We start from the raw sequence: 17,500 nt of genomic DNA on the forward strand, positions 1-17,500 counted from the left end.
TGATCTATTCTGATCTATCTCTCTGGCTCTGTGTTCTATTGATCTATTCTGATCTATCTCTCTGGCTCTGTGTTCTATTGATCTATTCTGATCTATCTCTCTGGCTCTGTGTTCTATTGATCTATTCTGATCTATCTCTCTGGCTCTGTGTTCTATTGATCTAATTTGATCTATCTCCCTGGCTCTGTGTTCCATTGATCTAATTTGATCTATCTCCCTGGCTCTGTGTTCCATTGATCTAATTTGATCTATCTCCCTGGCTCTGTGTTCCATTGATCTAATTTGATCTATCTCCCTGGCTCTGTGTTCTATTGATCTATTCTGATCTATCTCTCTGGCTCTGTGTTCTATTGATCTATTCTGATCTATCTCTCTGGCTCTGTGTTCTATTGATCTATTCTGATCTATCTCTCTGGCTCTGTGTTCTATTGATCTATTCTGATCTATCTCTCTGGCTCTGTGTTCTATTGATCTATTCTGATCTATCTCTCTGGCTCTGTGTTCTATTGATCTATTCTGATCTATCTCTCTGGCTCTGTGTTCTATTGATCTATTCTGATCTATCTCTCTGGCTCTGTGTTCTATTGATCTATTCTGATCTATCTCTCTGGCTCTGTGTTCTATTGATCTATTCTGATCTATCTCTCTGGCTCTGTGTTCTATTGATCTATTCTGATCTATCTCTCTGGCTCTGTGTTCTATTGATCTATTCTGATCTATCTCTCTGGCTCTGTGTTCTATTGATCTATTCTGATCTATCTCTCTGGCTCTGTGTTCTATTGATCTATTCTGATCTATCTCTCTGGCTCTGTGTTCTATTGATCTATTCTGATCTATCTCTCTGGCTCTGTGTTCTATTGATCTATTCTGATCTATCTCTCTGGCTCTGTGTTCTATTGATCTATTCTGATCTATCTCTCTGGCTCTGTGTTCTATTGATCTATTCTGATCTATCTCTCTGGCTCTGTGTTCTATTGATCTATTCTGATCTATCTCTCTGGCTCTGTGTTCTATTGATCTATTCTGATCTATCTCTCTGGCTCTGTGTTCTATTGATCTAATTTGATCTATCTCCCTGGCTCTGTGTTCTATTGATCTATTCTGATCTATCTCTCTGGCTCTGTGTTCTATTGATCTATTCTGATCTATCTCTCTGGCTCTGTGTTCTATTGATCTATTCTGATCTATCTCTCTGGCTCTGTGTTCTATTGATCTATTCTGATCTATCTCTCTGGCTCTGTGTTCTATTGATCTATTCTGATCTATCTCTCTGGCTCTGTGTTCTATTGATCTATTCTGATCTATCTCTCTGGCTCTGTGTTCTATTGATCTATTCTGATCTATCTCTCTGGCTCTGTGTTCTATTGATCTATTCTGATCTATCTCTCTGGCTCTGTGTTCTATTGATCTATTCTGATCTATCTCTCTGGCTCTGTGTTCTATTGATCTATTCTGATCTATCTCTCTGGCTCTGTGTTCTATTGATCTATTCTGATCTATCTCTCTGGCTCTGTGTTCTATTGATCTATTCTGATCTATCTCTCTGGCTCTGTGTTCTATTGATCTATTCTGATCTATCTCTCTGGCTCTGTGTTCTATTGATCTATTCTGATCTATCTCTCTGGCTCTGTGTTCTATTGATCTAATTTGATCTATCTCCCTGGCTCTGTGTTCCATTGATCTAATTTGATCTATCTCCCTGGCTCTGTGTTCCATTGATCTAATTTGATCTATCTCCCTGGCTCTGTGTTCCATTGATCTAATTTGATCTATCTCCCTGGCTCTGTGTTCCATTGATCTAATTTGATCTATCTCCCTGGCTCTGTGTTCCATTGATCTAATTTGATCTATCTCCCTGGCTCTGTGTTCCATTGATCTAATTTGATCTATCTCCCTGGCTCTGTGTTCTATTGATCTATTCTGATCTATCTCTCTGGCTCTGTGTTCTATTGATCTATTCTGATCTATCTCTCTGGCTCTGTGTTCTATTGATCTATTCTGATCTATCTCTCTGGCTCTGTGTTCTATTGATCTATTCTGATCTATCTCTCTGGCTCTGTGTTCTATTGATCTATTCTGATCTATCTCTCTGGCTCTGTGTTCTATTGATCTATTCTGATCTATCTCTCTGGCTCTGTGTTCTATTGATCTATTCTGATCTATCTCTCTGGCTCTGTGTTCTATTGATCTATTCTGATCTATCTCTCTGGCTCTGTGTTCTATTGATCTATTCTGATCTATCTCTCTGGCTCTGTGTTCTATTGATCTATTCTGATCTATCTCTCTGGCTCTGTGTTCTATTGATCTATTCTGATCTATCTCTCTGGCTCTGTGTTCTATTGATCTATTCTGATCTATCTCTCTGGCTCTGTGTTCTATTGATCTATTCTGATCTATCTCTCTGGCTCTGTGTTCTATTGATCTATTCTGATCTATCTCTCTGGCTCTGTGTTCTATTGATCTATTCTGATCTATCTCTCTGGCTCTGTGTTCTATTGATCTATTCTGATCTATCTCCCTGACTCTGTGTTCTATTGATCTATTCTGATCTATCTCTCTGGCTCTGTGTTCTATTGATCTAATTTGATCTATCTCCCTGGCTCTGTGTTCCATTGATCTAATTTGATCTAGCTCTCTGGCTCTGCGTTCTACTGATCGAATATGATCTGTCTCTCTAGCTCAGTGTTCTATTGATCTAATTTGATCTATCTCCCTGGCTCTGTGTTCCATTGATCTACTTTGATCTATCTCACTGGCTCTGTGTTCCATTGATCTAATTTGATCTATCTCCCTGGCTCTGTGTTCTATTGATCTATTCTGATCTATATCCCTGGCTCTGTGTTCTATTGATCTATTCTGATCTATCTCTCTGGCTCTGTGTTCTACTGATCTATCCTGATCTATCTCTCTGCCTCTGTGTTCTATTGATCTATTTTGATCTATCTTGCTAGCTCAGTCTTATATTAATCTATTCTAATCTATCTTTCTCGCTCCATGTTCTACTGATCTATTTTGGTCAATCTCTCTGCCTCTGTGTTCTATTGATCTGTTGTGATCTCTCTTTCACTCTCTCTCTCTCTCTAGCTCTGTCTTATATTAATCTATTCTATCTCTCTAGCTCTGTGTTCTGTTGATGTATTGTGATCTATCTCTCTGGTTCTGTGTTCTGCTGACCTACCTGTTCATCTATCTATCTCGTTCTCTGTTCTTTTGATCAAAACTGTTGTCTACCTCGCTCTATCAACTGCCAGGGTCATTTTGGCTGTTTCCATTAAGCTAAATCCAATCAAATGAATAGCCCTGAACACCATCTTCAGATGCTAAGGATAATTCTAAAACCACAGAGGCTCTCACGATGCATGGGGCCCATGATTTCCCCCATAGCCCAATAAGCATTATCTACAAGATAATATGACCACACTTCGTCAGTGAACGCTCTGATGACTGAAGCCAGGAAAGTTTTACGTACATACACACTATTGCACCAAAGACGATCTTTACGCTTCTCAAAGTGAAATGGTATGACATAAGGACGAAAAAACGAAAACTCTGAGAGCATACACTCGTCTTAAAGTTTAGAGGTAATAATCATTATGGGAACTGTCATTCACAGATGAAAAGATCATTTTTTTTTGTGTGCTCTGTGTACTAAGTATTTGGTAAGCAGCGTGATGTATGAGTGACTTTGCTTCAGTGTGTGGAAGATAAGAGGGGCCAAATGTGTGTGTGTGTGTGTGTGTGTGTGTGTATGTGTGTGTGTGTGTGTGTGTGTGTGTGTGTGTGTGTGTGTTGTGGCATAATGCTAATGCTCATACATGTGTGTGCGTATGTATCATAATGTATATATGTATAACTAAAATTTTCCGCACGTGTTTATGTTATGTATGTATATATGTATGCATGTATGTATGTATGTATGTATGTATGTATGTATGTATGTACGTACATACGTATGCATGTAGCCGCTTATACTGCATAGTGGACGAGACGCCAGACACACAGGCGCGCCAGACTCAGATTAAAAAAGCCAACTGAGGTTCAGTCTTGTACAATTGTCTCGATGGCAGCTCTTGGATTCGTCTCTGGAACATTTCTACTCAGGCTCCTTCGTACCCAAGTCTCTCTATCGTTGCCTTTTACCCTAGTTTCTCTATTGCTGTCTCTTCTTACCCTAGCCTCTCTCTCTCTCTCTCTCTCTCTCTCTCTCTCTCTCTCTCTCTCTCTCTCTCTCTCTCTCTCTATGGGTGTCTATTAATCTCTCTCTCTATAGATGTCTCTTACCTCATTGTCTCCTTATGGTTGGTTATCTCTTACCTTATTGTCTCCTTATGGTTGTCTCTTCCCCTAGTGTTCCTATGGATATCACTTACCCTTGTCTCTCACTCTTGTGCTTTCTCTTTCCTAGTATCTCTGTCTGTGGCTGTCTCTCTTTGTAATCTCAATGTCTCTTCGCCCTGTCTCTTTCCCTCGTCTATCTATATCTCCTCGGCCTTTCTTTCTCCACAATCTCTTTATGTCTCTTCAGTCATTCTCTGTCCCTCCTTTCACTGTCTCTTTCCCTTGTCTCTTTTCCAAAAGGAAGAAATAGCCGAAGTCACGCAGAAAGACAAATTCACACCAGTGAACACAGACCAAGTACACACATGTCTTCAACAGACACATGAAGGAAAATACAGAAAGACTTCAGGACACGTTACATAGCGACACACAAAGATAAACAAACACAGGCCACCAGCTAAACAATAAACACACGTAAGATAAAAACAGACAAACACAGATGACACTCCGTAATGAACAGACACTAGTAAGGACATACAAACGCAAACCACCACTCCCACGACAAACACACGACAAACACACGACAAACACAGAGAAGGATAAAGGGACAAGACACAGGCCAACACGTCCATGACAAACACAAACCATGCCAAACAGACAAACACAGACTAACCACAGGCAAATGTGGCCAGTACAAACAAAAGCTAACAAAGCAAACACACACACACACACAAGTCACACACACACACACAAGTCACACACACACACACACACACACACACACACACACACACACACAAACATGACAACATTCACCCTAATGATAACAGATTTAATCAGATGATGAGAAATTATTATACACGTACACTGCTGATAAGCGAAGTAATATTAGTGCTCAGAATGAGCTTGTGTACAAAAATTAGGATATATATATATATATATATATATATATATATATATATATATATATATATACGGTATAGCTTATAGGAACAAGGATCCGTCTTTGATGTCTTTATAACAAGAACGTATATTTAACGAGGATGTTAAATTATCGAAATGTAGCTGATTTTTTTGACATATGTGTTTTTGATAAGGGTACTATTCAACTTCAGTATATTTTACCGTAACTTCATAGTCAGGAACAGAGGTAGATGGAGATGCACAAGAAATGCAAAATAAAAAAATATTAATAATAATAATAATCACCTAATTACATAGAAAATTAGTGTCTTATCGACCATAAAATTCATAATTACATTAGTTACAACAATTCAAATCATAATTCCTCTCTGAGAAATAAATAAAGCATGTAATTAGCAGAGTCTTATAGAAAAAAGTCTGCTCATGAGTGATCAAAAAAAAAAGTATAAGTAACATTGTCGTATATCCCTTGTTAAGTATTTTCAAAAGAACCTCTACACATTTCACAATTCATCCTGGCATGACTTGCGAGCGTTCAAAACGTTCGTTCTATACCCATTTACCGTGGTGACAAATTAACTAACGAACGGGATTGAACAGCGGCTTGCACAGCTCACGGAAAATAACTGAGGAAAAGAAATCTTTGAGACATGAACAGTCTGTGCTTTGTAGACACGTCCATCACAATAAGGACGAGATAAACCCTGGAGGAGGAGGAGGAGGAGGAGGAGGAGGAGGAGGAGGAGGGGAAAAGCCTTCGTCGCAAATGGACATGATCTCGCTACGAGACTTCACTTACAAACGGGAGAGAGAGAGAGAGAGAGATAGAGAGAGAGAGAGAGAGAGAGAGAGAGAGAGAGAGAGAGAGAGAGAGAGAGAGAGAGAGAGAGAGAAATTCTCGGAACTCATTTACGGAAAAAGCAGTTTACACAGCACGAGAGAGAGAGAGAGAGAGAGAGAGAGAGAGAGAGAGAGAGAGAGAGAGAGAGAGAGAGAGAGAGAGAGGTAAACAATCTCTGGTACAAAAGGGACTCTGTATTATGAATAAACTCAACGAGCAAGCGACAGTCTGGTCCAGAAAAAGTTTTTGAAAAGAGGATTTTCACGTTTGCAGTATCTGTCTACACGCTTAAGCTGCTGCAGCAGCTTTGGCGAAACTCAAGCCATAAAGTCTTTTTTAGCTCTAGTTATCTTATGGATTAACGACGCTACAGAGTATGTGTGTGTGTGTGTGTGTGTGTGTGTGTGTGTGTGTGTGTGTGTGTGTGTGTGTGTGTGTGTGTGTCCTTGGTGCCCACCCGAAGACGATGGTGTTACCCTTGAGCACGACGAGCCCGGCCCTTGAAATGATGTCATAACCTTTGACCACCTGTTCCTCTAAGGTCTCGGGGTCACAGGTCACCTCATCCTGCCTGCATACCTGAAGGTGGACAGTCGTGCTCACGGATCTTGGACTCGTGTTTAAGGGGTTAAAAGTCACACCGTCGTGCTCAAGGGCCTTACCGTCCTGCTCAAGGGCCTTACCGTCGTGCTCAAGGGCATTACCGTCGTGCTCAAGGGCACTACCGTCGCGCTCAAGGGTCGTGCTGTGGCGTTCCAAAGGGTGAAAGGTCATGTCCTCCTCCTCCTCACATGTAGGGTCAGTCCAGCAGGTCGAGTGAGGCGTGTCACAGCTGCCCACTGCAGGGTCGGATCTTCCTCGCGGGCCTGGAGAGGGGAGGGAACACGTGCCATGCGACTTTTAGCATTATGACGATGCGACGCTTTACCTCGGAACGAGGTGGCTAGTGTGGCTCATGCGGGAGGGGAGGAGGGAAAGGAGGGAAACTGGAAGGGGTGAGAGGGGGAGAAGGGAAAGGAAGGAGAGAAGAGGAGGAGGAGGAGATAAAGGAAGGAAGTGAAAGGGAAAGAGCAACGTGGAAAAAAAAAAGAGGAACAAAAGAGAGAGATAAGGTGAAAAAGAGACGGGAATGGAGGACGAGAGAGAGAGAGAGAGAGAGAGAGAGAGAGAGAGAGAGAGAGAGAGAGAGAGAGAGAGAGAGAAGAGAGAGAGAGAATAAGCCAGTTACTTTTTTGTGAGTTGGACAGAAACCTGGAGTAGCACTGGAGAGAGACAATGAGCGGAATATAAAACGAAGAACTACACGTCAAAACAAGGGAAGAAGAAGAAGGAGAACAAAGAGAAGAAGGAGGAGAAGAAAAGGGAGAAAGAAGACGAGGAGGAGGAGGAGGAGGAGGAGGAAGAAGAAATAACATAACTCGATTAACCCGTGGAAATGAGTTAATGCGAGACGATGCTACACACTACACTGCTAGTCAGGAGGTGCCCCTGGCCCCTAAATACATGGCTGGATACTGAACAGAAAATACGAGTCAAGAAGGAGGAATTTGAAATATTCAAACATTACCCATTACGCTCTCTCTTTTTTTTATCCTGCTTTCGACCATGACTCTGGCTCACTGCGGCCACACTATCCATCAGGGATTTTTCCGAGTAACCCAGCAATAAAAAGCACTTCACTGCTCACTCCTCCTCCACTTGGCTCTCAGTGAATATCCAAGATTATGGTCGTACATCAACCCGCTGTCGCAAATACATCATCAAAACCGTTCACACACAGGGTGTATATATATCCATATCCATAACTTTCGACGCGTTGTGGTTTTAATACTAAGAAACCACAACACGGAGACATGACGTAAATGCGCAGATTCTCTTGAGCTGCGCAGAGGAGGGAGGGATTTACCGATATTTTCGAAGCTTGCTTGATTATCAGTCTTTTGAATAATTCACCCAGCAGGCAATCACTCCCCAAGCTGTGTGTGTGTGTGATATATATATATATATATATATATATATATATATATATATATATATATATATATATATATATATATATATGCATTTTGATTACACAGACGAAAATTACATTACATACCTTGAACATCATCTCCTGAGCCAGCCGTGTCCACAGGTTCCTCTGAAAAAAAAAAAGACACAAGAATATTAATAGTCTCCTTCAGGTGTAGGTGTTAACATCTCATACACACAGGTGTTAATCTGTTGCTATGTGATCATTATGCTGCAAGTATGCCAACGCATGTGATCGCTATGCTGCTAGTATGCCAACGTATGTGATCACTATGCTGCTAGTATGCCAACGCATGTGATCACTATGCTGCTAGTATACCAACGCATGTGATCACTATGCTGCTAGTATGCTAACGTATGTGATCACTAAGCTGCTAGTATACCAACGCATGTGATCACTATGCTGCTAGTATGCTAACGTATGTGATCACTATGCTGCTAGTATGCCAACGCATGTGATCACTATGCTGCTAGTATACCAACGCATGTGATCACTATGCTGCTAGTATGCCAACGCATGTGATCACTATGCTGCTAGTATGCCAACGCATGTGATCACTATGCTGCTAGTATACCAACGCATGTGATCACTATGCTGCTAGTATGCCAACGCATGTGATCACTATGCTGCTAGTATGCCAACGCATGTGATCACTATGCTGCTAGTATGCCAACGTATGTGATCACTATGCTACTAGTATACCAACGCATGTGATCACTATGCTGCTAGTATACCAACGTATGTGATCACTATGCTGCTAGTATGCTAACGTATGTGATCACTATGCTGCTAGTATGCCAACGTATATGATCACTATGCTGCTTGATCATCTTGATATCTAGTGTCGTTATGAATGACCTCTCTACTACCTAACTGTGGGGGTTATTTGCGTAATCATGTGCCGTTATTTCTGTTATCTTTCTTCATCAGTTGGCGCTGGTGCGCTATCTTGTTTACCACGGTTTCATCACAGGGCTATATTTAGCAGGAACGACTAAGGTCAAAGGTTATAAGGTTATCCTACGTAATCTTTCTTTGTCTACAGTGTCCTTTTCCACAGCCTTGGCATTTTGCTCTCTCTCTCTCTCTCTCTCTCTCTCTCTCTCTCTCTCTCTCTCTCTCTCTCTCTCTCTCTCTCTCTCTCTCTCTCCCATGCACACAATCACCGGAATACACAACAAATCAATCTTTTCTTTTTTTCTCTCTCTCTTTAATTATGTAATCCTAGGACCTCTTTCATAGGGTTCCAGCGGCTTTAAAAAAGGCTGTGCCATATTCAATCCTACTTTCAATCATTCGTCTTCAGAACCCGCCCACTTCGATGGCCCCCCCGGAGCCCAAAGACGCACCAGGCAAGCTCCTGGCAATGTGGTGGACGAGCTCACACTAAATCTCTGACGTCAAGAGAGAGAGAGAGAGAGAGAGAGAGAGAGAGAGAGAGAGAGAGAGTCGGCGGGCCAGTGACTCTTGCATTCTAAACCCAAAGGTCCAAAAATCAACTTTAAAAGAGTCAAGACTCAAGACCATCTCTCCTTCTTTTGCACTTTACCATCCTTAAATTCATCGATGGGCGAGTTCTTATCTCTCCCACTATCTCCCTCCATCTCCTTCTCCTGTTCTCCAATCCTCTCTCTCCCTCCCTCCCATCCCTTATCCTTCTACTCCTCTTCCACCACCACGCGACGCCCGCCCGCCCCCACACGCACTAATAATACACACCGCTTCGCCGGTAAAGTCGGAGATACAACCTTGTATAACGAGAATTCCTCCCATGAGGCCAGCAGGGCAGAGACGCAACATGTGGCATATCACTTGCTGGGCCACGTCAATAACAGAGAGTTCTCGGTTCGACTCCCGCGAGGCCGAGGGATCTGGAAGCTATGATGGACAATTGCCAAGGAAACAAATACATACTATTTTTCTACAAATGTAAAAGCACTTTTATGTACTGTATTGTTAAGGAGCAGGTGGACTCTTGAATGTCATATTCATGCAAAGTATCCTGTCTTCCATAAATGATTTATCAAAGAAAAGCAATTATGTAATTAAAGAAGATATTTTCCAAAATTTAGGACAACACGAAAAAAAAAGATAGTATGATAATGGACATGGTTGTCTCATACATTTATCAAACTATACAAGGATAATGGTTAAGGACTTCAAGTTTAGTAGAAATAAATGAATAAATGAACATACATATATATATATACATATATATATATATATATATATATATATATATATATATATATATATATATATATATATATATATATACAACTTATTTAGTCTAAAATTACTTATGCACCAAATAATCTACCATTTAAGTCCACTTGTAATCTTCTCAATGACGATAATTACGCCCTTTACGATCAAGGTAAACGTTAAGCAAGTTTTAATGACCTCTCGCTTTACCATGATCCAAGGGGCTGTGTACGTGTTTCCTAAAAGTTCTGATTAATTAAAGTTCTAATTAGTCAGTGCCTCGGGAGAGTCTTGAGTTGGAGGGTAATTCTCACAGCCAATGCTACGCGTTTTTTAGGAAATCCTTTTGATTTCATTTCTATCTCATTTTTCTCACGTTCGTCGGAACTTAACCAAGCCATACCTCCCCCTGATGAGAGGATTTTGGGTAATATCCTCAGGAGAAGTTGGTCTTTTAGAGCAGTAACGCAACTGCTTGTTGTCTTTAAAATTCTCATTACTTTGATACAGGTCATTCATATCATCTAGCTTTATTCTTAACATTAAAAGGCTACCATTTTCTCTTTATCTTCCTGTCTATGTGTCTGGCTGTATAAACACTGATACGAAGACTACACAAAGAATAACAGATCATCAGATGTAGGAGAGCATCTCCAAGGGCTATTTAATCCCTCTAAGAGATCATCAGATGTAAGAGAGGATCTACAAAGGCTATTCAATCCCTCTAAGAGATCATCAGATGTAAGAGAGCATCTACAAAGGCTATTCAATCCCTCTGAGTCATTGAATCTTATTTAGAGAGAGACCATAGACTTACAAGAGGAAACAACGCAATTGACCTCATCTCTACAAATGACAGGTTGAAACAACAACTCTACAACCCATAACAATGAGACCAGAACATGGTAATTTATGCTCGATAACAAATCGAGGATGTCAAGGGCGTAAAATGAGTCTCACGAAGGAAGAAACATAGACATATAGTCAGCAGCAATACATTGCAATATACCCAAAAGTAAGGAAACTAGAAACAAAGTAGAGCCAAGCGAGAATGTTAGAGAGGTTATTGAATGTACTGCCAAGAGATATAGGAATGATACATATGACAAGTATAGAAATATCTAAAAGAAACTTACAGATCTGGTTCCAGAAAACCTCAGGTAAATCAGATGTTATTCACGAAGTACAGATGATATACAACGAATCTAACTGAATTCTTTAATCATATATGTAATAAATAAGCCTCTAAAATACTGTTTCTGAGAACTAACTCTCTTCGTTCAGTTCGCCTCTAAATGCATCGACAGGTTTGTCTACCAAGTTCACAAAGTGAACTGGGGTATGATATATCGTCTCTATATCTTGGGTTTGCTTGACCTCGGTATAATATAAAAAAAAAATCACAGTGCCACACATCGCGTTTTCTTTATCACGTTTCATATCGTTTATCTTTATTCTGAAAAATAACGGCCACTTTAGTCGACTGCCCTTATTTCCCTTGTGCGAAATTGTTAAGAGCATGACTTCTATTTTCTCGAGCACAGCTGCATTCAAGCTCGTTTGCATATGTCCTTGGATATGATACAACAACACCCACTTTCTTCAGCAGTGTTCCCTGCATTACTTTCCCTGCATATTTGATGTCACCATCATCGCTGCTTTGAGATCTAGCAACTGTTTGCCATATGCCTGAACTCTACGAGATTTCATCTTCACTTCCTCAACATTTTTTTTTTCTTCCTCTGTGTCTATTCTAGATAGTCTTTTCTTAGTGCTCATACCTGATCTAGAAAGGGTATAACTGAGTAAAACAGACACTAATTTCTTCACTACACTAACTGCCTGATTGCCATATGCCTTAACTATACGAGATTTCATCTTCACTTCCTCAACATTTTTTTTTCCTCTGTATCTATTCTAGTCCTTTCTTAGTGCTAATACCTGATCTAGAAAGGGTATAATTGAGTAAAACAGACACTAATTTCTTTACCACACTAACTGCCTGATTGGATTGTAATAGACTCGTCCAAGACGATAGCGGTTTGTGGCCTGGGTGGGTGGAGTGATGATACCTTAGCAGGGAGAAAGGGGTTGTCCTAATGACCATCGTAACATCCTTAACGGTCATTAAAGTACGTCATCTGGCCCTGTTAATGACTCCCCCCTCCCCTCCTTGATGTCTTTAATGACCCACGGCTATTCTAACGAATCAGAGGACCTTTGAAGACTCAGAGTTGAGTAGCTGTTGAATGTAAGCTCTAGTCAGCGCCTACTATTCCTAGTAGATACTAGTTAATACTAGCTCATGCGTCGCTAATATGGCATCAGCATTGGTCAATCTATCGCCAATTGCTATCACTGTATCATACCAAACAATAGATAATTATACTGTGCTACGAATCTCATCTCCTATAACCGCTTGAACTTCTATAAGGCAAGCCAATGAAAACGAAAAATGGCAGTATGTGAAGTTCGATCTCGCAAGATCCAAAAAAAAAAGGAAAAGACCCAATTACGTCTTCAGGATCTGAAAATATGGGACCCATACGAGAGGCCATAAAAGATAAGTCGGTAAGCTCCTAACAGACGATAAGGAAAATGTCTTGAAAAATGGAGTCAATACTGGGAAAGGAGAGTGAAAAGTTTGCCTGGATGTTCTACCATTCCATAGAGAACACAGAAAGAGCAACCACGAAGAGAACCGTTCAGCGGATTGGGCCATAAAGGGAAACTGTCGATAACTAAACACCTATTTACAAACAAACTGTGGTGATGGATACATCAGACGAGTTTGTGACTAAACACCCATTTACAAACAAACTGTGGTGATGGATACATTAGACGAGTTTGTATGTATGTAAATACTTTGGTGATATCTCATAACTTACGTGTTCTGAGGCATCGTCTTATAACATTGATAACACCGAGTACTAACCAGACACATTTCTCTGCCGCTAATTCTGAACTGTTCAGCAATGTCTCATATCAGCATAGCTCCCAAACTTGAAAATTTGAAACATTCAAAAAAGATTTCTCTCACTTTCGAGAAACGTCAGGGTATATAACCTCAGCAATTTTGTAGTTTTATATACAATTCCCCAACTTCTATAACTAAATATCTTTATGTTATCCCGTAGGTATGATATAATTGTTTGCCAACAATCCATGATATGAATAATCTTAGGAAATAACTGAGGCTGGAATGAAAAAAAAAATGGATATACATAATGTTATCACGTATGAACGCGAGGGGTTCACTAGAATCAAGCTAACTTTTTGAAACTTGTGTGAATAATAGGCTTAAAAGCTTCCCGGAGTTATATGACCTCTGCCGGAAGAGTCAAATGGTTGAAAATATTAAGAAAGTAAATAGAATGATAAAACATTTTGGTCCCGCGATGTATTCTTGATAAAAGGCTAAACAATATCAGACGATACCATTTAAAGCCAATTAAATCACCTACAAATAATTTAACATAATAACGTTGATTATTAAAGGCAAAAAAAAATGCAGTTTTACGTCGAATCAAGCTGAAAAAAAATTTTTTGATTTCAACCCTACGTTCAAAGCAATGTATTCATCACAGGGTTTAACGACCATACAGTGAACTGCGATGGACTGATCCCCAAACGACCGTAATTACAGAGACTTAATGAGGTAAAAATGAAGACAGAAAACCCCTTGTCTAGTCAGAGCGTCTCTCGAAATGATTCACGAACAGTAAACTTGAACAGACGCTGGCGGCGGTCGTTGGCTGGGAGGAGGAGGAGCCAGCGAGAGCAGACGCGCGGGAACTACCGCACTGCAGGGTCCACACACTAACATAGGGTTCGTCCCAGCCGCGTTTGACCCTCCTCGTTTCAACTTTCGTCTCGCTGTATCGCTAGGTGGTTGGCGTCACTTGAGCTCTAGTCTCGCTCTATCGCGAGATAATTTGGTTTTAAGCTCTAAAGTCTCACTATATTGTGATACAGTTTATGTAGTTTTAAGCTTCACTCTCGGTATACAGCGTGAGAGTTCATTTGTTTACGCTCCAGTCTCGCTATAGTGCGAAACAAAACTTGATGAAGCTGCAGTCGAGTTACATCGAAAGGTAATTATTCAAGCTTTCATTCCTGTTACCTCGAAAGGTAATTATCTAAGCTTGTGTTTATCGAAAGGTAATTATCTCAGCTCTATTAGTCTTGATATACATCGAAAGGTAATCATCTAAGCTTCAGTCTCGCTACATCGCGAGACAGTTGTTACCTCCCGTCTCTCTATAGAACGAGTATAGTTTGCTTAACGTATAAACGAACCCCAGTCTGGTTGCTAAGTATCCTGAGATCGCTGATCTCAACCCTAAATTTAGGACCTTTGAGTAACTGGGAACTTTTGTCATCACATCCCTAAAGCTGATGAACTTAAAAGATATTCTCTTACTGTACCCCAAAGTCTGCTCTGTACTGAGCCACGTCCTTCATCATGTAGCCTGACTCATCATATCCTTAAGGGTGTCCCGTATTTTACACACTTTGCTTGGCAACCTAAACCTCTCCCGAACCGCTTCCAGTGTAAGAGAATTCTCCTTATCGCACACGTCTTATTCGACATGGAGTCTGATCCTTCCTGCGCGTTTTCAATCCGAATGTGTTCTGATCCTTTGTGCGCATCGATCTTGTGTTCACATGCATTGTGTCACCCCGGCGTCAATAACACTGTTGATCCATCTATCACGAAATTCAACGCTAAAAACACTCGAAGGGAAATAATACTTGAAGTTAATATCCAGCCAAAGACATTACTTAACATATCCCATTCCCCCTATGCAAGGAGAAAAGGGGGAAAGCCATGGAAAGTTGGTCGAACTTGGAAAATACTTATATTTCATTGTCATTTCTTCGTGGGGAATGCACACTACCATTTCACACCTCTGGCCTTTTACTATTTCCCCCTTAAGTAAGGTCGAACCATTTCACAGCCCTGGCCTTACATTTTTCACTCCCTAGTAAGGTCAAACTCTCCAACCCGTATACTTCATCCACACTAAATCGATTAATATACTACTGACCTTTTAATTACTCCAATTAGTGCCGCAGATAAATTCGACAATGCCGTAATTAAATCAATACCGCCATCATCATCGTAATCCCATCACTGTTCCCAATCGAGCACAGAGATGTCAAAGAGTAGCAGTCCGTAAAAGGAAAATATTAAGGACACAGCCAATGAAAACCACCGTTGTAGCCAGGGCTCAGGAATTAGCCAATTGCGTGAGTCGTTATGCCGAGCTAGGGAAATCCAAAGGATCATATATATATATATATATATATATATATATATATATATATATATATATATATATATATATATATATTCCTATGGGTCCACGGGGAAAATGAAACACTATAAGTTCACAAGTGCACTTTCGTGTAATAATCACATCATCAGAGGAGATACAACAATGAAGTTCATTTATGCCTTTAAGCATAAATGAACTTCATTGACAAATAACGCGGTAATTAGGTTTATGACAAATTCAACTGTACTTTTGGATTGGATTTAGTAGCTCTGGACACCCGGATAATACAACCGCTTCAAAATCCGTGTGTTACGTAATACATAAGCGTTATAACTGACAATTTTGCTGTTCACGTGGCATTGCCAAACGACCTCTTGGGTAGATGAAGATTTCTATGGCGCTTGCCCAGGGGCGATAAACGTAAAAGAATATTCATCTGTACTATTAATGCAAGAATGATGTGTTGCATATGCCGTATAAAGTCATGAAAGAGCAATCCTTTCCAGAGAACGTGGATATGACATGATATATTTATAAAGATAGATAGATAAATAGATAAATAGATATATTCACATCATATGGTACAAGATCCTTTCTCATATTTTCCCCACACAAATCATTCACTTTTTCTTTACGCTATGAAAAATGAAAAACAATTTTCACTACATGAGAGAGAGAGAGAGAGAGAGAGAGAGAGAGAGAGAGAGAGAGAGAGAGAGAGAGAGAGAGAGAGAGAGAGAGCAGGAAGGAGCATGGCATCCTAGACATCTAAGATATTGCTCCTGAGATGTTGCCAGGAGAGACAGGATAGTCATCCTTAAGGATAATGGCGCAATCCTGCCTTCTCTCTCTCTCTCTCTCTCTCTCTCTCTCTCTCTCTCTCTCTCTCTCTCTCTCTCTCTCTCTCTCTCTCTCTCTCTCAACAACACCCCTTATCTCCAGCTTCCTGGGGACATTCCCTCAGATTCTATCTGGATGCTGGCCTTGAACTCAAATACCAGGAACTCTAGGATCAAACACACACACACACACACACACAAACACACACACACACACACTGCTTATATCTTCTTTTTTTTACAAAGGTAGAGCGTTGGTAATAAGAATATCTGTACTGTGATAAGTTTTGACATTGTGAAAGAATATAAATATATAACATGTCTGGGACACAAGGTCTCACAGCAGAGAAGTTTTAATGCTGTAATTTTCATAATATGATTCTCCTCCCAGACTAAGGCCATTGCAGTGCCTACTGGGATCACGATTTTCATGTGATTGTATATATATATATATATATATATATATATATATATATATATATATATATATATATATATATATATATATATATATATTCAGAAAAGCTTAATCTCTCTCAATATACGTAATATTCTTAAGGAACAAAATCCCAGTTTTGATTCTAATCATTAACGATAGCGTGACAATCCCAGAGGTTCAGTCGGAGAAATGGGTGAACTTCCCTTAACTAAATGTTCACAACAACCTGGTGGAGGCCACAACTCGCACGCACGAACATCCGTGTATATATCTCTCCAGAGTTCGCATCAAAAGCCGAGCCACCGCTGCCCTTTGCCATTTCAATATATTCTCCCGCAAGCTGAAGTGGCGTTGAGCTACAATGTGCTCCGAGGGCTTAAAACCCGCCTGCAGGAGAGGCTGTTTGTGGCGTCTGTTGTGGTGGTGTTCCCTTCTGCCCAGGGGAGCTTACAGAGGATCCCAAGGGCGTCGCCATCCGGCAGGAGAGGCCTTTGTGGCGTCACTCCTCCTGCCGTAGGGGCTACGGGGAAACCCCGAAGTGTAATCACCTGAAGAAGGAGGTTGCACTGGTCACCCCACCTGCTGCAGAAGCCACAGGAGCCAGTAGCCTGAAGGAGAAGCCACGGTGACGTTCCCTTCTGTCGCAGGGGACACAGAGAG

General features: G+C 40.6%; 1 protein-coding gene across 4 annotated transcripts in view; it reads right to left on the reverse strand.

The window, feature by feature from the left end:
* The window catches only part of jus (julius seizure), a 264,530-nt gene that overhangs the window by 135,272 nt on the left and 111,758 nt on the right, over nucleotides 1-17,500 (reverse strand). For all 4 annotated transcript variants that reach the window (XM_071679660.1, XM_071679659.1, XM_071679658.1 and 1 more), the window contains exon 2: nucleotides 8,142-8,183. In XM_071679660.1, the coding sequence (XP_071535761.1) occupies nucleotides 8,142-8,183 (42 nt within the window). The remainder of the gene's footprint in view (nucleotides 1-8,141; nucleotides 8,184-17,500) is intronic.

Source organism: Panulirus ornatus, chromosome 30, assembly GCF_036320965.1.
Source record: "Panulirus ornatus isolate Po-2019 chromosome 30, ASM3632096v1, whole genome shotgun sequence".
Lineage (NCBI taxonomy): Eukaryota > Metazoa > Arthropoda > Malacostraca > Decapoda > Palinuridae > Panulirus > Panulirus ornatus.